This window comes from Rhizophagus irregularis, chromosome 9 (assembly GCF_026210795.1).
Source record: "Rhizophagus irregularis chromosome 9, complete sequence".
In the NCBI taxonomy this organism is placed as follows: Eukaryota; Fungi; Glomeromycota; class Glomeromycetes; order Glomerales; family Glomeraceae; genus Rhizophagus; species Rhizophagus irregularis.
The window spans coordinates 2,397,213-2,420,774 of NC_089437.1; the positions used below are offsets into that span (position 1 = coordinate 2,397,213).

General features: G+C 26.1%; 4 protein-coding genes across 4 annotated transcripts; 2 read left to right on the top strand and 2 right to left on the bottom strand.

Annotated features, from left to right (window-relative positions):
* Positions 1–39: 39 nt before the first annotated feature.
* Positions 40–4,205, top strand: OCT59_029570 (uncharacterized protein; the record flags this gene model as incomplete). Its single annotated transcript, XM_066144806.1, has 10 exons — positions 40–468; positions 543–662; positions 748–1,020; positions 1,087–1,248; positions 1,341–1,350; positions 1,430–1,512; positions 1,588–1,739; positions 1,811–1,967; positions 2,040–2,211; positions 2,289–4,205. 10 exons carry the CDS (start codon positions 40–42, stop codon positions 3,281–3,283), a joined length of 2,553 nt encoding a protein of 850 aa, XP_065994766.1. The 3' UTR covers positions 3,284–4,205.
* On the bottom strand, positions 3,276–4,685 carry OCT59_029571 (uncharacterized protein; the record flags this gene model as incomplete). The annotated part of the gene is made up of 1 exon (XM_025315639.2): positions 3,276–4,685. The coding sequence occupies one exon, from the start codon at positions 4,683–4,685 to the stop codon at positions 3,561–3,563; it is 1,125 nt and encodes a 374-aa protein (XP_025182316.1). The 3' UTR covers positions 3,276–3,560.
* Positions 4,686–13,768: 9,083 nt separating this feature from the next.
* Positions 13,769–17,801, bottom strand: OCT59_029572 (uncharacterized protein). Its single transcript, XM_066144814.1, has 4 exons — positions 16,631–17,801; positions 15,700–16,536; positions 15,125–15,599; positions 13,769–15,046 (listed from the first exon to the last, which is right to left on the bottom strand). The coding sequence occupies exons 1-4, from the start codon at positions 17,649–17,651 to the stop codon at positions 14,362–14,364; spliced, it is 3,018 nt and encodes a 1,005-aa protein (XP_065994767.1). The 5' UTR covers positions 17,652–17,801; the 3' UTR covers positions 13,769–14,361.
* Positions 17,802–21,220: 3,419 nt separating this feature from the next.
* Positions 21,221–22,702, top strand: OCT59_029573 (uncharacterized protein; the record flags this gene model as incomplete). The annotated part of the gene is made up of 5 exons (XM_025315640.2): positions 21,221–21,328; positions 21,415–21,820; positions 21,888–22,114; positions 22,197–22,341; positions 22,405–22,702. 5 exons carry the CDS (start codon positions 21,221–21,223, stop codon positions 22,470–22,472), a joined length of 954 nt encoding a protein of 317 aa, XP_025182318.2. The 3' UTR covers positions 22,473–22,702.
* Positions 22,703–23,562: the final 860 nt, after the last annotated feature.

The window sequence follows — 23,562 nt, forward strand, 5'->3', positions numbered from 1 at the left end:
AGTATCGTTGCTTTGTTCCCATTCTACTAAATAAGCCAAATGAACATACCTCCAAAAATACAACCGCCTATTAACTTACCCAATACTACCTCAGCGACTCATAAACGTTTCAAACCTATAGAGACATGTGACAACTGTAAACAACGTAAGGTAAAATGTGACAAAGAAAGACCCGTATGTGGTACTTGCCGTAAGTCAAAACGAGATTGTACTTATGATTTCTCAGCGTCTTCTAAACGTGGTCGACCAAAGACTGAGGTTGAAATATTGGCAGAACAGATTGAAGACATTCAATCTGTACAGTTCCAACAGCTGGATCATATGGAATCACTCTTGGAAATGGCCGTTATGAAAAACGGGGGTACAGCAATTACGTCTTCAAATACAAATGACAATATGGGTGGTAATATGAATTTTGCTATACAAAACGGTGCAGTTGATGAAAACTTTATGGCTAGTGGAGTTTATGTAAGATTTCTTTGATTTATTTTTTTAACGAATGATTCTAAAATTATATTTACATAATTTCTTTCAATTTTAAGAATTGGAACAATTTTTACGAATCAAGTCCTCCACCTAGTCTTAATCAAAATTTATCTGAGGAAACATTACAGTTTTCGACTCAGTTAGCTGCTTCACTACCTAAACCTAAACAACCAGAGGTTTATATTTTTTATATCAGTAACTTTGTTATTTATTACGTTTGATATTATAATTAATTTTGTCATCAAAATTGTGACATACTAGACAGTTCCGGTTACAGATTCAATGTCATATACTGCGAATTTTGGCTTGCCTATTCAAGATCCCGTTGATCAACTTGCAGATAAATTCGATAATAGCTTGAAAATCTATGAGTCTACTCGATATGTTGGTACGGGTTCTTTACTAATGTTGAGTGATGGCGGCGAAGAACAGATTATTCCTCAATATCCCGATGATCTATCTTCCGTTGAATCATATTTGAAAGTTTTACCAAAACCTGAAAATGTAGAGAGTTTGATCGACATATATTATAAGGTGAACATTGTACAAGATTTTATAATAAAATTCATGTGTGATTTATTAAAATTATTGTCTTTTTAGAGAGTATATCGTCATTTTCCTCATCTGAAGAAAAAGGTGGTTCTCGATTGTATAAAAGATTTATCGAGGCCACAACATTTTCTTCTGTTAAATAGCATATTTTTTGCAGCTTCTCCTTTTCACCCAGATGTTAGTATGCGGGACGGACGTATATATCATCAGGTATGTAATTTATGAGCTTTTTTTGGACATAATTAATTTTAATTAAATTAACAAATTGCATAAATTTGGTTATAAATATTTCCTTAATTTAGAGAGCATTAGGTAATAATCTTCATAATTTTCGTTTAGAAATACATATATCATCTCATTTAATAAAAGTACCTTGTAATCTTTGTAACAGCACTGTTGCAAAATCACTGCCTTCAAACTCCCCATGTATTGACTGTTATTAGCTTATTTATAATTGGCCTTCATACAAGAAAGGTATTTAGGTTATATATTAATTTGATATTTACACATGACTGGTAACTTACTTATAAAGATCGTCTTTTTCCGAAGATGGGATCTGCATGGATCTTTCATGGGATGGCTTCTAAAATGACATTTGAATTGGGATTACATCGTAAAATCAAGAATCAACAAATTAAAATGAACGATGAAGTTAAAGAAATGAGAGATATGGCTTTCTGGGGATGTTTTATTGCTGAAACGTAAATATCCTAACTATATATATAAACAAAAAAAATCTAGTGATGTATAATAATTACATTTATATTTTTAGTTGGGTATCAGCATGTTATGGTCGTCCTAGTGCTATTGACGAAGCAACTTGTGATGTTGATCTTCTTCCAATACCGTCAGATCCCGAACCAGATGATGAAACACGGTTACACATTGCATGGGTTCTTCATATTAATTTATTACGTATTTTTGCACAGGTAAGAAACAATTTCTTAAGTTTGATTTTTATCTTGCAATAATGTTGAAAAACATAAATATGATTTAATTAGGTACGCAAGTACTTATATGGACGTGCAAAAATAGCCGGAAGTCGACGTGAAGAAAATCAATTTAGATTCCTAGATGCCGCATTGGGTAGATGGTTTTATACTCTACCCCACTGGTTAAAATTTGAAGAAATGGCTCAAGATGTACAAGGAAGCTTATTGGGTACAATTGGAGGTAAAATAAATTACGTATAATTTATTTAATTTATTTATTATTAATTATTAATCTTTTTTTCGCACTTTATTAAATAGGAGAAATGCATACTTTATTTTGGACAGTACTTATTCTTCTTCATAGTAGAAATTTAACTATGTTTACGGTAAATCCAACAAATTCGATGACATCAGATGATGCATCTCGTGCATCATCTCGAACTATTTGCATTCATGCAGCTACCATACTTCTTCATTGGCTTGACGTGTTAATGAATTCTGTACCGGAATTTTATGAGCAATCTTGTACAGCATTATTTTCCATTGCACCTGCCATACGTGTTTTAGCTTGGACGGCTCAAAGGGGAGATACTAAAGCTGAAAGTATGGTAGAAAGGCTAAAAGAAATTAAAAAGAATGTAAAAGATATTGCAAGAAGAAGATTTATGGCACAAGAAGGAAGGGAGGGCAGATTGGATGGAGAAGAAAAGTTGCAGGAATGGTTGGATAAAGCCAAAGAAGAGGAAGCTAAAAACACACAAGCACGAGCAGGAGAATACATGATGCTTAATCCAGATCAATATAGGAAAGAATTTTCATATATCGCAAATAAAGGCAAGAGACCTGTTAATAATCGTCAACGTAATAAAAATGATAATAAATCAACGTTGTGGACTGATGACAAGGACAATTTCCCTTTTACATTTACTATGGACACTTTTAACAATGGATTTCGTGATAGATCACAACCTTCTAATGATCCATCAATTGTGAACCAACAATATCAACAACAACCTTCTAATAACCCTTCAATGGCAAATATCTTATTTTCTACTCTTTCTCCGTCAAATACTTCAGCCTCAACATCACCAAATCCTACAGCATCACCCAATCCTCCAATTTTTGGTGGTCAAAATGTAATTATGAATAATAATATAACCCGACAACAACATACCAATACTTCAAATATATGGACACCTCAAGACAACGGTTCTGCTGGTATGCTAAATACATTCAATGGTGACATTGATGCAAAATTAGTTAATAATTATAATGATGGTAATAATATAATCAGTAATGGAGAATGGAGTTAAAATTTGCAGTTACATATTTATTTATTTAAAAATTTGGAATGATATAAAATTATTATTATTTATTTGAATATTTGTATGTAATTATTATTAAAGTATTATTTAACCCGGTTTAACTAAACATAAATAACGACTTAAAATTAATATTTGAGAATTATAATAAATTCTTTTAAGGAAAAGGACATTAAGCCATATTATAAATTAAATTAATTTATCTATTTACTTGTCTAATTTACATCTATTTAATATTTGACTTAAAAAAAGAAATATTATAATCATATTATTTTTCATTTTTTTCATTTTCATCATTCAATGTTGAATTTACAATACTCCATTCTCTAACTTTTTCAAAAACCCAGAAGTTTAAACTTCCTAATGGAACTATAATCCATAATCTTGCAGTTAATCCTACAAATAAACCTTTTATACCCTCAGTTCTTACAACTCTTGTAGCAACATTCAACCATCTTAATTCACCTTGTCCAGCTCTACGAGCAATTTGAATTTTTGTTTTCACTACATCGAAAGGAGCAGAAGTAATAGTTGCAGTAGCACCAGCCAAAACGCCTGCCATCACAGAAAGTAAAAAATGTGAAGAAGGTAAAAATGAAATATTATATTTATTTAGTCTTAATTGTTCCAATGTATAGGTATAAGTAAAAAAATATGCAGGAAAAAATGATATTGTATTAAGTAGTCCTGCGGTCCAGCCGCGATAAAGAAACCTATGAAGAGGTACATCTTTTGGTTTAAGATGAGTTATAAAATTCTTTGATAAAAGAATTTTACTTATATTAAATTGTTTATTAACATTTGAAGGAATTTGAGACGTATCATGTGTAGTTGTAACAACAAAAGTAGGTTGTTTCGTTGTTGAAGAAGTAGAAATTTGTCTTCTAAATAAAGCTGAATAATTAGTAATGTTATTTGTACTAGTATTTGTTGATAAATTTGCTTTTGAAACTTGAAGTTGTTGTGAAATAACATCAAAAGGTACCATAAAACTAGAAGTTGTTACAGCACTTAAAGTTCCTAAAAATGCATTTATTGTAGTCTGACTACAACTTTCTAACCATCCAAGCCCAAGGCTTTTTCCATTTCCTTTATGAACTCTATCTCTTAATGCATCATAAGTAGAAAAATGAACCAAACGTCCGCCGATACTACCTAACGCGTAAACACCCACACCTTTATATAAACCACGAACTCCTTCTATTTTTACCCTTTCGGTAACAACTTTAGAGAATGAAGTTGAAGAACTTGTACCAATATTTGATTGTTGAATAGTTTTAGCTGTTCTTATGGGATAAAATACATATATTGGCAATAAATTTATTATGAAACCATAGAAATAGTAACGTTTGAAATCTATAGCTTGATCCGGGCCTAATTGTTGGTGATTCATTCTTGCGAAAAAAATAAATTAACAGATTTACAGATTTAAATATTTGAATTAATTTGGTGCGATTTTTTCCGAAATCATGTGGGTCAAATGTTTACTAATTAAATATGCAGCTTGTCAATCACTTTTACTATGATCATAACCCAGATTTTGATGTCATTTATCGAATCAAATGGTGGTAATACTGACGGAGTTATAGCTCAACAAAATATTTAGATTAAAATTATCTTAATTTTAGATTTATATAATTATTTATGCAAGTTGTCAATATGTTAGATAATAAGGTGGAAACCTCAATGTCTCACTTAAATAGATTGATAAGTAATTAGGTCACATGACATTATGGTGCAGCGATAACACCTCCAGTAACACAAGCATCCTTAGGGATGTAGACTTTTAACCTAAACCGAGGTGTATTTATTTTAATTCATCTGTTTTAGCTCCATTTGCTATGTACACGCTTGGTTTAAATTTCATCTTGAAAGGTATGTCACTTTCTTTTTAATTTATTAATTTATTATTTTATTTTACAGTTTAAATATAAAATATACTGAAATATTTTTTATTGAAAACTTAGGATAAAAAGTAAAGTGTTAAGCTTAAAGATCCCAAAAGCTCTTGTTCATAATATATTTATAACAAATTTTATAAATGAAATAAAAATTGCAAGAATTATAAAAGTTATTTTAAATAAATATTTTTTTGCTTTTTTTTTAAAAAAACACTATAGTACAAGAATTTTTCATTATAAAATAAATACTGTATTTTTTCATGCAAAAAACATTGCAAAAATTTTTCTAATATAAATATTATATAAATGAAATTTGACTAATAAAATTCATCAAATTTTAATTGTACATTTTAGTTTAAGTAAAGGTCTACACAGTGTCTATATTCCTATCTTAGATTTCCATTAAAAAAGCTCAGGCATGTGAATTTTATGACTTAGATAATCTGACTTTTAATTTTGGCCCAAATCATAAAGCTTCTTTGACTATAACTTTATATTTTCTTATTATTTTGATATATCAAATATAGTATTATGAAGCTATTATAAATTATATATGAAAAAATGATTTATTCACATTATTAAACAAAATAAACAATATATTATATATATTTATAGTACAGTCAACTCTCTTTATAGTCACACATTTGGGACAGTCCATATTTGGTGATTATAAAGAGATGTGACTATATAAAAAATTTCTTATATTAGTATATCATAATTCCGGCCAAAAATTAACATAATTTTAGCTAAAATTATACTCAAAACTTTATTGTATCGTAACTCCGCCAATATTAATCGTAGAGAGATGATCTTACCGCCATTCGATTCGTCTTGATGAGACGGTTCTAATGGTATAAAATACATCGAAATCCAATCACTAGATTAATTTCCGAAATTAAAAAAATATTAATGGTTTTTGTGTAATAACTCTGCCAATATTGATCCTAGAGAGACGATCTTACCGCCATTCGATTCGTCTTGATGAGACGGTTCTAATGGTATAAAATACATCGAAATCCAATCACTAGATTAATTTCCGAAATTAAAAAATATTAATGGTTTTTGTGTAATAACTCTGCCAATATTGATCCTAGAGAGACAATCTTACTACCATTCGATTCGTCTTAATGCGACGAATCTAATGGTATAAAATACATCGAAATCCAATCACTAGATTAATTTCCGAAATTAAAAAAATATTAATGGTTTTTGTGTAATAACTCTGCCAATATTGATCCTAGAGAGACGATCTTACCGCCATTCGATTCGTCTTGATGAGGCGATTCCAACGAGCTATTAATCGTCTTTTTACAATCACTAGGTACTGAGAAATTTAGCAAAATGTTAAATGGCGCAGTAAACGTAAATCAAGAAATATAATAATGCCGATGCTTAACATTTTGTTGAATAACTCATCAGCCAGTGATCGCAAAAGGATAAAACTTCTCCTAATACTACTTCTCTACAACAACACAACTCTTCTTTGGCGTCAGTCTCTCAGGATTCCTGGATTTCTTGGATATCCTCTTCTATAATTCGGGGTGGATCTTGGATCTCGCACTTGGATTTTCTGCGCCGCTTAACAGTTCAACCTCTTAGGATTTCTTTCTGGTAACGGACTGGATTTTTGGATGTTGGATAGTTGACTCACACTGGCCTTTGGGTAAAGTTGGGGTATGCGATTCTGTAATAGTTCAGTTTTTCTTTGCTTTAATTTTATTTTAGTTTAGATTTCTTTACTTGTATGAATCGTGAAGCTACTCTTTTTATTTTTTATTAGTTTATTTTCTTATTTTTGTGATATTGTTCGATTATATTTTCGAAGTTCAAAGTATAAATAAAAGATAAAGTCATAAGACTGTTTGTACAGCAAAAGGATAAAACTACCACCATTCGATTCATCTCAGTGAGACGATTCTAACAAGCTATGATACATCTTTGTACGATTATTAGATGCCAAGTTATTTAATATATTCTTTATATAACTGTGATTATAAACGGTTCTTTTTAATATAAGATTTTTGAGGATAGGTGTGATAGTGACTATAGATAGATTGTGACTATATAGGATAGTTTTTAATAATAAAGTGTTTTGAACATTCAACTGGTGTGACTATATAGTAGAATGTGACTATAACGGGAGTGACTATAGAGGGAGTTGACTGTATATATTTTTTTTATTTTTACTTCAAATCACCAGGGGTTATCATTACCGTTGGCCAGAATTATCAATTTTTACCGGCACTATATTTTTTTAATGCTGGTCGATCATCATAATTTCAGTCACCAGTGATCATCACCCCAGTGATAGTTAGAAAAATTCTTTTTTTTTTATTAAAATTTATAAAAATGTAATACAATTAATTCTATTATAATAACTTATTAAATTTTGGTAAAAATTAAGTTGCAAATAGTTTCATCAGAATTGATTTATTTTAATCAAAATACTTAAATTATGCTGTAAAATTAAAAAAAAATGCAATGTAGCTATTCTATTGCAAAAAATTTATAACTTTATAATAATTATGTATTTTTTCTAAAAAAATTTTCTAATTCTTAGGAATTTTATACAACCCTAAATTAATTTTTTTTACCTCTAAAAATCACTTTTTTTGAATTAAACTGTAGTTTGTACATAAAAATTTAATAAAGAAAATTACATCAAACAATTTTTTTATTTTATTATGCTTTAAATTATCAACAATACTAATTCAATAATTATATTATTATTTATAGGTTTTATAGTTTTTTTTTATAAAAAGATAGTATTGCTAATATTTTGCTACTTTACTTTCTTTCAATATTCAATATGTTACTTAATTTAAAAATAATAATAACTTTACAGAAACTTCAAGATCATAGCAATGGTTTAATGCGCAATAACTGTGTTATAAATACATAGTGACTACATTATGTAATCGTAAAGAAATTACATATATGCAGTTACTGCACATTAAGCCATCGTTATGATTTTGAAGTTTCTGTAAAAAAGCCACAGTTTTCATTCCAAAAAGTGTGATTTTTAGGGGTAATTTAAGATTATGTAAAATTCCTAAAAATTATAAATTTTTTTTAGGAAAAATACATAATTATACTTTATAAGTATCCATCAAAATTTAGTAGAAATCTATAGTATACAAGTAGGTTTAAATTTACTGAACAACTTTATTTAAACATTAAAAGTAATTTATTTTAATTAAAATACTGAAAATTACATTTTAAAATCTCTAATCTCTATACAAAAATTTTTTTTTTAAAAAAAATAAAAACAATACTAGGGTTTCGATCCTATTTTTTAAAGCAATCTGAATAGAATCCAGATCTTCTCTTGCGAATCTGGATTGAATCTGAATTCTAAATTTGACCTTAACTCTGACCAAAATTATAATTTTGACTGGAATTAATATTTAACGTCAAATATTAACTGTCTGCAAAATTTGTTAGCTCTGGCCAAATTTATAGTGCTGACTCAAATTAATAAAAATGGATTCATCTGTTACAAAAAAGTAAGATCTGGATATCCAAAAATTATACATGCCACCCAAATTATTTTGGACTGCCGTAATTATAAGTAAATCCCAAATTCAATTATGGCATCCCAAATTATTTTGGCACTTTACATAGTAAATTATATATAAACCGAATGAATTATGGCATCCCAAATTATAATTATGGCATCCCAAAATAATTTGGGCAGCATGTATACCAAAAATAAGGAAATTCAGATTTAAATCTGGATTGAACAAATCCAGATCGAAACCCTAAACAATACTATTAAAATAGAAAATAAAAAATATATATTTTTTATTAATTAAAATTAAGACATTATAAATTTTTTTTTATTATTTTAAATAATATAATTTATGTCAATTATAAAATTTTAATAAGTAAAAATGCAAAAGATTGAAAGTTAAAAAAAAGTATAAAAAAAATAAAAAAAAATATCTAATAATATATATTAATTATATAGAATCTTTGCAATAAAAAGGTATGAAACTCAAAAAAAAATTTGATTTTACTTTATATGCTAATTATATTTTTTTTACTGAAATAAATGCAAATTTAATATTAATTCAATTTTTGATATTTTTTGAGTTTTGTACCTTTCTATTGCAAAGACCTTATATAATATAAGACACTAAAATTATGTACTTAAACTTTTTTAATAGATACTAAGAAAAATATATAGTAATGATGAATTATGATACAATAATAAAAATTATATTTAATATAAAATGATAATAAAGTAATATAAATTACATAATTACATAATCAAAAAATATTACAAAAATAAAATTTCATTGTAAATAAATTAATATTGTTTAAAATAGATCTTATTAAAGCTAACTTTTAATATATGATGAAATGTGTAGTTAAAAATTAATTGCTGATAATTTGCCGATTTGCCATTTAACAATATAAAATAATTGGCAATTTATAATTAATCTTGTCAGACATTTTAAATGGTGTTTACACAAGTTTGAAAATGTTTTATTGTAATATAAATGTTCTAAAAATACATTAAAAAAAAATGTTACATTACTTAGATATAATTTTATAAAACTGGTAAAACTAAAACATTGCCAAAAAAAAAAGAAAATTTTATTATTTTTTTTTTAAATATTATTTTATTAATTTATGTAAAAATATACCATATATTCAGTGTTGTACATTTTTGATGCCCGCAGCTTTTTTTGGTTATCCTAGACATGTTCACGCTCTATACTTTTATTATAGTAATATCTATACTTATATGATATTATATAATAGAAAAGTATATCAAAATTATCACTCAAAGGTGGTAAAAATATCTTTGCTTTCAGCATTCAAAGATTATAAACAAATGAAATTAGTATTAAATAAATGAATAGGTATTACTTATATTAAAAAAATAATAGAAGTAACTATATAATTATACATAAGAATTTAAATTTTAATAAACAGTTTAAATTACAGAAAGAATAAGAAAAATATAAGAAAAGATTATTTCATAATTTAAAAAGTAATAAAAATAAATGGTTGAGTACAAATAATAGTTTTCAATCAAAAATATATATTACTAAATATAGAATATGATTTTAAGAAAATATCTTTAAAAAACAGTTTATATTAATAAAAGAAATGGAATTTCTGATGGATAAGTAACAAATGTAATAAATTACAATACATTGAAAGAGAAGAAATTTTTATGAATTACTTTTTTAATGAAATATACTTTCTAAAAATAAGAAAAAAAAAGGATATAGAACTTTTAAATTTAGGTCAAGTAAATAAAATTATTCATTTCTCATAACCGGACGGGTCATATAAATGTTAAAAAAAGATAAAAAAATTTATTTTATTTAGTCATGTGATTTTAGTTTTGACCAATTATAATCATAAAAAAATAATTTTTTTTTCCACCGGCAAAAAATTTATTAAATCAACTAATTAACTTCTAGGAATCGGTTAAATTTTTATTAAAAAATAAATTTTCTTCTGAGTGGCCAGGTCAAATTTAGCAATTTTTTTTCATGAAAAATGAATAATTTTATTTCTTTGACCTTAAAAGGAAAAAAAATTGTGTCAGTATAATTTACCAAGATAAATAAGGTTATTTTAGTAGGAAGATAATGAATACTTTAAAAGATTTGAGATTGAATGAACAAGTTAAACTGACTTCTTGATAACAATATTGGCAAAAACAGTAGAAATAATAAAACCTGAATTTTATAAAGGTTTAAATAGCATACAAGATATAGATATATTGAAGTCTTATTGTGATAAAGTTAAAAAAAAAAATTAATTTTAGTTTTAATAATGGAATCTTAATCTAAACTTATAAAAATAAGAAAAACAAAATATATATAAAAACTAAGTATTATGAAATAAGACTATTTCTTTGAAGAAAAATTCAATAAAATACTAAATTATTCCATTTGTTCCAATTAGTTTTACTGAAGTTTTTATTTCAATATTTTTATTATTATACTTTTTACTATTCAACTTCATTTTTTTATTTTTACTACTAATAGGACCCCAGACATCACATATATAACTCATAAGGTTCCTTAATGTACGCATCATGCGAATTCCTAATTGCCGATCATTCAGACCCAGTTTAATCGCAGAAAATCCCCTGAAATTCCACGATGATCTATGCCTGTATACGATATTAACGTACGCACTGGTCCAAGATTGGGAGTTATGCACTTACACGTAATAACGTTAAACTTAACTTCTGGCCAGTGCGTATATTAATATCGTACACATGATGTGTAAGTTAAGAATGCTCTATAACTCATAACTGATCTGCATGAATTTAGCATTTTTTGCTTCTGCTAAAATAAATCTAATTTGCTAAAAATCAAATTATCATATTTTAAATCTATACTAATTTGCTAAAACTCAAAATATGAGTTATAGTAAAATTCTAAATAATATAGGTTTAAATTTGCTTAATAAAATATAATTTCAGTTTATTCAAATTATTTGTAGATCGGTAAATTTAATTATCAATTTACTGAAATTAACAATCTTTTTTTTTTATTATCAATAAAAAAAATAAATAATTAATATAAATTAAACTGTTGATTTTTATAATTTATAATTAAAAATATGTAGATTATAGATAAAATAATACCGTATATCACGGGCCATAATACCCCTCCTATGCATAGTACCCCCCTTGAAAAATTTCATAGAATTGTATAGTACCCAGGGGGATATTTTACAATTATCTCGTGATCCAGTGATCAGATTTGAGCCATCTTTTTTTTGTTTGATAGCTCTCATTGAGCTTTACAAGATAAAAAAAAGATCGTTCAAATTGGACTGGTAGAACGTGAGATATTTGCAAAATATGGAATTTTTAGGCTTTGTTTAGTACCTGGGGGTACAGGGTCAAACCCCCAATTTTTGCAAGATACCCGGGGTACTGTGGCTTGCTATATACGGTAATTAATAAAAATAATAAATTAAATATAAATAATTATTAAAAAAATAAAATGTTGCGAAACTAATCAGATGGGTTTTGGCCTGCATTATGCTTAACTTTGGCCGGAATTATACTTAATTTTGGCCAAAATATAACCCAAACCCGAAACTAATATTTTTAAAAATATTATCAATAAAAGTTAAAAAAAAAAGGATAAAAAAAAGTACCAATTTGTTCAAATATAAAATATGACTTTGTAAAATCAATACAATTTGCTAAAACTCATAATTATGACTATTAATTAATTTTCAATCAATTTGCTTTATCTAAAATTATGAGTTTAACCTAATTTTGATTGAATTTGCTAAAACTCAAATGTGAGTTATATATGTGATATCCGGGATCCTCTACTAATGTTACATTTTTTTTTCTTTTTTACTTACATCTCATTTCTAAATTTCTACTGTATACTTTATTTAAATGGCATGTATATATAAATCTGTTTTTATTAGCTATATATATATACTATTAAATATAGAATGATAAATTAGATAAAATAAATAATTTAATAAATAATATAAAAGAAGTTTATATATTTTTCTTTCAAATAAAATTTGCTATATATAAATATTATCAAATATGAAATGATGTAAAATTAAAATTCAATAGAAAAAAAAAACTAATTATTTATTTTTTCCATTTTGATAATTTGTTTTTTAAAAATTAGTTACTTTACAAAGAAAATAGAAAAACAAAATAAGAGTAACTAACTATATATTTTACCTCTATTAGTACCACTTTGACATACCCCTAATTTTTAGGAATTAAATTGAGCATTTATGTAAAGATCACATCTATAATAAATTAATAAATAAAATAAAATTACCAGACTATATATAGTATATAAAACAAATATACTAATTCTACCTAAAGAAAAAAGATTATATTATATATAGGATAAATTTAATTCTCATCCTTATATGTGATGTTTAAATTTCACTTTTATTTCAAAAAAGGAATTTTGTATACCAATCATTTAATTCTGGCCAGAATTAAATATGTTACATGATTTAATAAGAAAAAACCTGAAAATAAAAATGACATTTAAAACCATCTTTAATGCTTTAAGTAAACTTGCAAAGCAGGGAAAATACACATAGTAGATATTTTTTAAAATATTTGAATTTCTTTTTTTGTTATAAGATGTGAAATTTAAACATTATACAAAAGAGACAAGATATACATTTTTTCTAATAAATTAATCATAAAAGTGTAATATTATCATGTGTAAAAATTGAAATTTTAAGGTATTTTATAAATCTGCTACGAACAATAATTTATGATATCTTTATAATGATTATGAAAAAAGTATTTATAATATTTTATTATATCTTTTTGTTAAATTGCATTATTTGTAAAATATATAAATATTTTAATATTTTAGATATATAAATTAGTTGGCATTTTAAAATTATATAGAAGAATTTTTATTTATTATTTGAATTAAAGTGGATACGGTAGCATTTATATATGTATAACATATACAATTTCTGCATAATTATAATAAACCTGTTCCGTTTATTACCAAAAAAAGAATTACCTTTCTTATTTAAAATTTTCTATATATAAGTATAATTTTTTAATTGAAATTAAATTTTTATAACAGCCAATTTTTTTTTTTGCTTTTATTAAACTTTCAATAATTAGAAAAAAAATTCAATAAAACTTTTGATTTTAATATTCAATAATTATAATAAAATTAACGAAATTAATGAAATTAATGAAATTAAAAAATAATTAATAATCCTATTTATTGATATATTATAAAAAAAATTTTTTTTTTTTTACTTTTCAATAACGTAGCAATAATAATACCAAATGATGCCATCTTTCTTTCTACTGTAAATAATAATGATAATAGAAATAATGATAAGGCGGAATAAAAAGTAATGTAAAAAAGAAAATGAATTTTTTGTGTATTTTTTTTTGCATAATAATAAAAAAAAAGGAATAAGAAAAATATTTTTGAAAAATTTAGATATAGTTATACATATTAGTTTGAAGAAAAAAAAATAAAACAATACAACAAATTTATGATGTATAAAAAAATAATAATAGGTAAGGGGAAATTACGAGTTAATTGATTAAGGTTAAATACTGCATTGGCCGTTATTAATGAGGTGATGAAATTCTTAAACGAATAGAAAAATCATCTATGAATTATTACAATTATTAAAATTTTTACTTTTTTTTTATGACGATATTTGTATTTCTGTTGATTCTGTTGTAACAGTTATTTCCTCTGTAGATTCTTCAACCACCTTGGCGGATTGCGTCGTTGTCTCTTGAGCTTCAGTTACTTTAGCATCAGCAGTATCAGCAGATTTATCAGCGGCATCTTTAACAGATTTTTCAATATCATTTTCATTTCCACTACCAGATGGTACTACTTCATCAAGTTTTTTGGGTAGTTCTCTGCTTTCGGATGTTGATACATGAGATTCGACTTCAAATCCTAACTCTTTAAATACTTTGATCCATGATTCACGATCTTCTTCGGAATCAGCACTTAATTTATATGTTCTTGACTTTGTTTCGAGGTCAAATTTATTTCCATCACCTATTTTGACTTTAAGAATATCAATAGATTTCTGAGTTGTTGCATCATTACTATTTCTATAGTAAAATAACTTTTTATCATCAGTGAGCACAAAATAACGTTGTTCAAAATTTTTTAGAAAACCAGATTGTTTTTGAAGGTTTCCGCTCTTTTTTGTCCTTTTTTCATCAGGGAAGACTGGTTTTTGATTAGCCTTTTCAGTCTTTTCTTCCTTTGGTTCTTCTACATCAGTCGCTTCGGTGGCTGATGCAACAGCTTCATCTGTTTCTGCTTTATCTTGTGATTCTGAATTTTCTTTCTTAACACCACCACTTTTTCTATAGACGTAAAAGAAAAATGATTAAAAAAAAATCACATTATTAAGTAAGGAATAAGCAAGGAAAAGAGAAACTAACCTTCTGCCAAAATTACTAAATATACTACTTTTTTCTTTCTTTTTGTTTTCGGTTTCAGTGGAACTTTCTGGTCCTGCGGTTTGTTCAGCATTTTGTTCAGCAGTCTGTTCAGCAGTCTGTTCAGAAGTTTGTGCTGTAGCATCGGCATTTTCGGTGGGTTTTGTTTCTTCAGTTTCTTCCTTTTTTTCTTCAGTTTCTTCATTTTTTTCTTCAGATTCTTCTATTTTATCAATTAAATCTCGAGAAATGGATTCTGATTTTTTTTCATCAGCTTTTGGCGATTTAGCTCTTTTCCCACCAAAAATCTTGGTAGTCACTCTGCGAACAAGGGAAGGTTCAGCTTTATCTTCAGTTTTATCCTTATCTTCTGCATCATGGGTATCAGTTGTTTCTTCAGTTTCTTTATTTCCATCATTTTTGGCTTCAGTAGTTGTAACATCAGCAGAAGAAGGTTCAGTTGTCTCTGCTTTGGCGGCTATTAGAAATAAAAAAAAAATAATTGTACGTACACGTGAGCGAACATTTAATTACCTATATGAATTAACTCTCTTTTCTAATGAAGGATAATAACTTACTTTCACTAGTTTCCCCCTTTTTGAAGATGTTTTTAAAGAAACTACCACCTTCCTTATGCTGAGCTGTTTCATCAGCAGGAGTTTCAGTAGTTTCAGGTTTACTTTCAGTCTGTTCACCTTGTTCCGTTACCTCTTTATTTTCTTCCTTTGGAGTTTCTTTAGTTTCTTTGCTGCTTGTTGCCTTCTTACTGAAGAAATCAGTAACATTAAATTTCTTCTTCTCAGCTTCAGGATGTTCTGCACCATCAGTAGCAGCACTTTCAGTCTGTTCACCTTGTTCCGTTACCTCCTTATTTTCTTCCCTTGGAGTTTCTTTAGTTTCTTTAGTCTCTTTAGTCTCTTTGCTGCTTGTTGTCTTCTTACTGAAGAAATCAGTAACATTAAATTTCTTCTTCTCAGCTTCAGGATGTTCTGCACCATTAGTAGTAGCAGCAGCAGTATTACTGGTTTCAGCAATAGTAGTTTCCTCAGCAGGTTTTGCTTTATCTTCATCAGCTTTGGGAGTTGATTGAGTTGATTCTGGTTTTTTATTAAAAAAGGAAAGGAATTTACTAGCCTTTAGAGGAGATTTGGGTTCACCAGTTTTGTTCTCTTCAGTTTCTTCCGTAGTATTTTCAGCAACAACTTTACTATCATCCTCAGTAGTTTCGACTATAGGAGCAGCAATAGGTTCATTTGTCGAAGACTTTCTTCCAAAAGCGAAAGGAAGGAAAGATTTACGTTTGTTTGTCTCAGTAGATCTTGATTTATCAGCAGTTTCTTCATCTCCAGAAAATGGTTCATCAGAAAGTTCACCAGCATGTTTTGATGCTTCACCAGTAAAAGCTGTTCCTTTAACTGTAAAGAAACAATGTTAAAAATTAGTTTATGTACTTTTCAACATAATACATTTTTAGTACACTATATAAATGTAAAGATAAAGTAAACTTACCAAGTTTTTCATAAGTTTCATTAAACTTAGATTCATCAACTGTTACAGGTGACTCTCTAGCTTTCTCAGCTTTTTCCTTGATAGTTTTTATCCAACTCTCACGATCCTCCTCTTTATCAGCAGCAAGTTCAAAAGTACGATGTTCTGTTTCGATTTTGAAAGCAAATTGTTTTCCACTGTGTTCATTAAGTGCTATAACGTCTATTACATCTTTCAAGTTAATAATACCATGAGGAATAGTTTGATGAGTTTCAGATTTGAAATAGAATAGAAGGCCTTCACCGGTCTGAGAAGCATGAGCAATGTTTTCGAATACTTTCTTAACGTAAGGTGTTACAGTTACTTCATCTTTGGGTTTTTCATCTTTGGTTTCCGGTGATTTTTTATCATCGACCTGTTTTTTATCACTCTCTTCTTTCACATCTTCCTTTACTTTATCATCAACTTTAACTTCTTCAACAATATCAGTTGAAGTAGATTCTTCAACTTTTGGAGGTTCTTCAGGTTTTTTAGATTCATCAACTTTTGGAGATTCATCAACTTTTGGAGATTCATCAACTTTTGGAGATTCTTCAACAACTTTTGGAGATTCATCAACTTTTGTAGATTCATCAGGTTTTTTAGATTCTTCAACTTTTGTAGAATCATCAACTTTTGAAGGTTCATCATCTTTGACTTCGGCATTAGAAGAAGTATTTCCAGTAACGTTTGGTTTTGGTATACCTCTTTTTACATTTTTCCTATGATAAGTCTTAAGATTGGGTATAGAAATAGGATGACCATCACTTCCAAAAGCGAAGTAACTTCTACTCCAATGTTTCATCACAAGTAATTTAGAAGATTTCTGCAAATAACCATTATCAATGGGTTTAATTTCTTTAACTTTATCTTCGGGTTTAGAATCAGAGACTTCATTTTCAGGTTGAATAGCTTCAGGTTCTTGTTTAACCTCAGGCTTCTTTTCAGGGTCAACAGGAGTGATATTATCTTCTTTAGCTGGTATAGTGGTTGTTTCAGTCATTATTAAAAATGATACGCGACAAAAATTAAAAAAGATATGATTTTTTGTTTAAAAGGTAAAAGGAATAATAATATTATAATAATACTTTTTATTTATATATTCTTTTAAAAAAAAAATTAAATTTTTTTTTTTACTTCGGACTATGAGAGGAAAAAAAAAAAAGAAAAATTAAAAAAAAAATTAGGAAAGAAAAAGAAAAGAAAGGTTCAAAAAATATTTTAAATTGATAAATAAGTAAATATATATTTAAAAAAAAAAAAAAATTTTTTTTTTTTTTGATGGCTGAGGTAAAAAAAAAATAATTTTTTAGGTAATTATTAGGGGTGTGACGTACAAGATATACAAATAAATAAAGTAAGTAAATTTGAAAGTCAACGAGGTTAGTAACAGGAGGATTACCAAAAAAATCAACTAAATTAAAGGGGTTTAAAAAAAATTTCAGTGGGACAATTTTTTTTTAAAAAAAAAAAAAATATGGTCAGACCCACTGTCAATTTATAGAATAGAAAAAAAAAATTATAATAAATAATAATAAATAATAAATAATAATAATAATATAATATAATATAAAATAATATATAAATTTATATATATATATATATTTTGAGTCACATTATCATTAACTGGTAACAGATAACAAGCAACAAGCAGTAAAGAACAACATTTTGAACAAATTACGTTACCAAAAGTTGGGTGGTAAAAAAAAAAAAAAAGAATAATTTTCATTTTTTTTGGGATTGTTTTAATTTACATATTATTTGTCATATCGTACAACGTAATAATTGATGAACTTGTGACATTTTCCTTCTTTACCACATGATGGATGATAAAAAAGAAAATAAGAAAAAGAAAAAAAAGAAAAATTGAAACATGCAATTTTTACATTTGTGGTATAAATTTTATGTACGATTATACTAATAAATCAAAAAAAAAAAAAAAAAATTATTATTATTTTAAAAAAAAGACGAGACAAAACAGAGCGTGTTTATTACATGGGAATATTTAATGGGACAAAGCAAATTTGTACTTTAAAAAAAGACAAAATGTAGTGTGATCGTTTCTTTTTATTCGAACCAAACGGACAAGTTTCCGCAGGGTGTAACATTTTAGGAATTGCATGATAATTTTTACATAATTATAATTATTACTTTTTTTTTTAAAGTTCCAGATTAGTTCCAGATTAGTTTCATTTTTTGAAAAAAAAAAGGGAAAAAAAGAATTCTGTCTTGGAAATTCGAATAAGGAAGGGATTTTCTACTCGAAAACTAGAAAGTTGTAGAAAGAAAAATTGGAGTAAAATAAAAAAAACAATTCCGATGATCATGTGGTGAAATTTTTTTTTTTTGATAAACGATAAACACAAAAATAGAAATAAGAATAGAAGTTCTTTTTTAAAATAATACTTTATTTATCTAATAATCATTTAATCATAATAAATAAATAATAAGCATATCACAAAAATTTATCTCGTATACACAACATGTTAAAAAGAAAGATTCACACGGAATGAGACATATAAAGTCTTAATTGACACGACATGATAATTAAGAACTGCGGGTTTCAATTGATTATATTGATTGTCAATCAATCATAATGAATCGAAGTTAATTAAAACATTGTAGAAGATCATTTGAACGTCGCATACATGAGCCATACATAGCATACATAAATAAATATTATACATAATTTGTAATTATTAATCATTTTTAAAATGTTTTTTGCAGAATTCCAAAGTTGGAATTGTTTTTTCTTTATTTGGATTTAGTGATGGAATTCTTTTTATCCAATTACTACATTTCCCTCCAATCCATTTTTACAAGTTTGGACATTCGCTCATCACTATTTTGTCATATTACTTTTTCAAATTACTTTTTGGATAATAAATCATAATATCATACAGCTTTGTTTGTCTATTATAGTTTTTTTTTTTGTTGTATTCGATTACACACATACATTCTCACTTTTTATAACGCTTTTTTACAACGTTTTCACAACGCTTTCACAAAAGTATTTTTATTATTAAAATGACTGGTTCTTTTTAAAAGACTTTATTTTATTTTATATTTATATAACTAAATTTGGAAAATAATAAGGAAAAGAAAAAAAAAGTGCATGTATAATAATAAAATGTAAAAAATGAAAAATTTCATTCTCATTATCTTTCCAATTTGGCTAAAAAAGAGAAAGAAGTATTATTTATATATATATTTTTCTTTCATTCTAGAAGATTTTTTATTTTCTCACACAATTGTTTTTAAAAAAAAATTATTTTGTTTTTTCTTGGTGAAACTTGTTAAAAAAAAAAAAATTAACCACATGGTACATAAAATGAAAGGAAAATGACGAAATCGATTTTTAATCGTCTCATTGAAATTACGTCTTATAAGCCTGTTGAATGCATCATATGTTGTGTATTGTGTTCGGTTATATGCGTTTTTATTTTGCGCCTTTTTTACTTTTCTTTATTCGTTTACACAGAATGATAATCCATATAACCATAATTGAATAAGATCTACGAACATATTGATCTCATATTCATATGTAATAACAAAAAGTATTTCATACTTTCCCCACATCAGCCTTTTTGAAGTTTAATTATTACATAATAATATAAAAATATATTGTGTCAAATTTATTTATCCAATTCAAGTTTCATTTGGATTTAAAATCAAAAAAAAAAAAATTACAGTAAACAATATTATTTAAATGGGCGTGATGGTAACTGGCGTGATAAATTTCTTCATCCCATTATAATCATTATTTAGATTATTCGCCAAATTTATCTTTTATGATATCATTAACTGATTGATTGATTTTTCCCACGTACAGTTATCTACTAATATATATATATATATATATATATATACATATATATACATATATATGATATATATACTGTATTATATATACACTCACACATAGATTGGCAAATTTCCACTTTGTAATATTTACCAAATTCATATTAAATTAAAAATATTTCATTATAGATCAGATGTTATAATCACAACACAATGAAATAATTATCATTTAATTTATCTAAATAGATATTTTTATTGTTTAAATGTTTCCTTTCCAAGATATTTTTGCTGATTAGGATCCGCAGTCTCCCACTCATTACTCATTAGGTTAGTTTTTATAAATGAATCTCTCTTAAATTATTTCATATTCCAATTTTAATATACCTGATACTTATTTTTGATCTTCACGCTTTGAAGATCAGAAGTAATTTCGTAATATAGAAGAAAATGGATTAAAAAGATTTACTTGCTTTTTATGGAATCCCGAGTTTACCAATTTGGAAACCATTAACAAATTATTTCAATTTATTCGTTAGTCGCATTTTTAATTTTTATGCCTACTAATATTTTATACTAACTTTTTAAAGCGTTTCATAATATTTTTAATAAAAAGATGATGCGCATTTTACTTAACGCGTTATTACTGATTAGTTTAAAAAAAAAAACGCGTCTAGACTCACTATAAATATGTACGTTGTCGATCATCACTTTTTAACAAATTTTTTTACCCTTTTTAAAAAAGATTACGATAAATACGGTAAACAATTAAATATGGAGTTAACTGAAAGAGAACTACTCGTTCAACAACTAAACTTTGATTGGAATAGTTCAAATAAAAATCCTCATTGTTTTCATGTTAATTCACAAGAAACATATCAGGTATTACAGTATGTTTCATGTTTCATGTTTTAAAGAAAAAAATTCGAAAACCCTCAAATTTTTAAAATTTTTGTTTTAATAAAAAGCCATCGTACGATAAACAACGTCCTAGAACGATGGATGATCTCTTGACACAATCTAATTTTTTGTCAAATTACTTGTCTCAACCGAATATTGTAGAATTACAGAACAAAGAGCGAGTTGATAAGAATATTTGCTCTTCATGTAATCATCAAAATAAACCTGTTAATGATTTCAATTTGTCCAAATTATTCGATTGCGTTTTAGCTCCTAGTATTGTTGATTATAATAAATTATTGACAAGAATCGATAATATTCTTAATCATTTTACGACATTACATAATCAACATCATGATTATATAATGAATATTAAAGAAGAATTAAATACTTTCCGAGAAACTATGACCAATCAAATTAATATGCATGAGAAAGCTTTGGAAAAACGTGTCGAAGAGATACTTGCGCGTTCATGTAAATAATAAATTATATAATGATTTTTTACTAATCATTTTTATTCAACTAATTAAAATTTATTTAGTGGAAGCAAATAGAGAAAAATATCAAAATTTCATTAAGGATGAAATCTCTAAACAATCATCATTTATTTTATCTCAAATAAATGAATCTTTTAACACTCTTGTTGATCGAATTCCACAGGATAAATATATACAAATTAATTCTTTGAATCAATTATTTTCTAATGAAATTACAAAAGAAACATCTGAACATCGTTATTCATTTGAGCATGTATATGACCCATCTCAAGTAAGATGTTAATTGCATTTTTATTTTGTTTTATTAACCAAATAAAATTATTAATATTATTAATATTCACGAAAATGTGAAGAATGTAATAAACATGGAGGATGTGATCATTCATTCTGGCAATATGGATGGTTCTGATTTGACATCATATTCTACAGATATGCAAGAAAAAGAAATCGTACCTACAAGTTCAACAAATTCGATAATTGATGTCGTCAAATCAGAGTGTAAGAGTATTTTTAATTCAATTTTCGTGTTTCTCTAAACTTGGTAATCAATACAATTTATAGTTGCAGATAATTCGGCACGTCATGTTGCACAATTAAATAAGATGTCTCTCGAAAATATTATTCTTTGACTATAACACAAAGTATAAACAAATATAGTATGTTATATTTAATGTTTCAACAACGTATTATCAAATCCAATCAATTTCATTAAATATTATAATTGATTCTGCTATTATTAAATTGATTAAATTGTATTGATCAATCAAATTATTATATCTTTTAAAACGAAAAACAATTACCTTATGTAGAATTAAATTATTTGCAGAAGATATTTTTAAAGAAATGTTTATTCTTTATATTATTGTAAGAAATTTTTTAATTTGAATTTAAGTATTTTACGTTGTTAAACGAAAAAGAAAAGAAAACTTCTGCAACTAAATTAACTCTTCTCGCAGATCAAATGGATCAAAACTTTATAATTTAAAACAAAACATTATTACCCCTGCATTGTCCTAATTTATTTATTCATGTTCGTACAATCGGTCTTGCCATAAACCGAATTTTTATTTTAACGAATAATTATTTTGATACAACGAATGGATTTTCAGTATGGTACATAAATCTTTTTCCAAAATTTATTAATTAAATATTATTGTACACCAAATTCCGAATTATAAAATTATAAAATTGCATATATATTAATTTTTGTTATACTGTAAGATAATTATTGAGTATTCTTCGAATAAATAATAATTCAGGTCCGCCCCAAAAAAATTGAAATAATTGTATATCAAATAATAAAAAATATTATACCGAATATTTTGATTTTTCCCATGACCCGATTATAGTCTATATAGTGAAAGAGTTGACTATATAATTAAAAGCCGAATATATATATACTTTTATTATCGTAAAAGAAATAATATATTACTTGTATTATATGAATTAATTATATTAACAATTAGGGGTTTTTGTTTATTTTATTTTATTTTTTTTTAATCCGAAGGTTGATCAATAACCAAAATTTGGCCAAATTCGTCTTTGATGCCAGAAAACTAGGTCAAAATTATACTCTAAAGATTGCTGTACAGTAACAATGTGTAAAAAAAAAAATAAAAATTGACAATAATATTAATTATACTTTTTATATTTTAATTTTTCTAATTAGGATAAGAAATTCAAATAATGTTATCAATTTTAATCAAAAAAATAAATAAT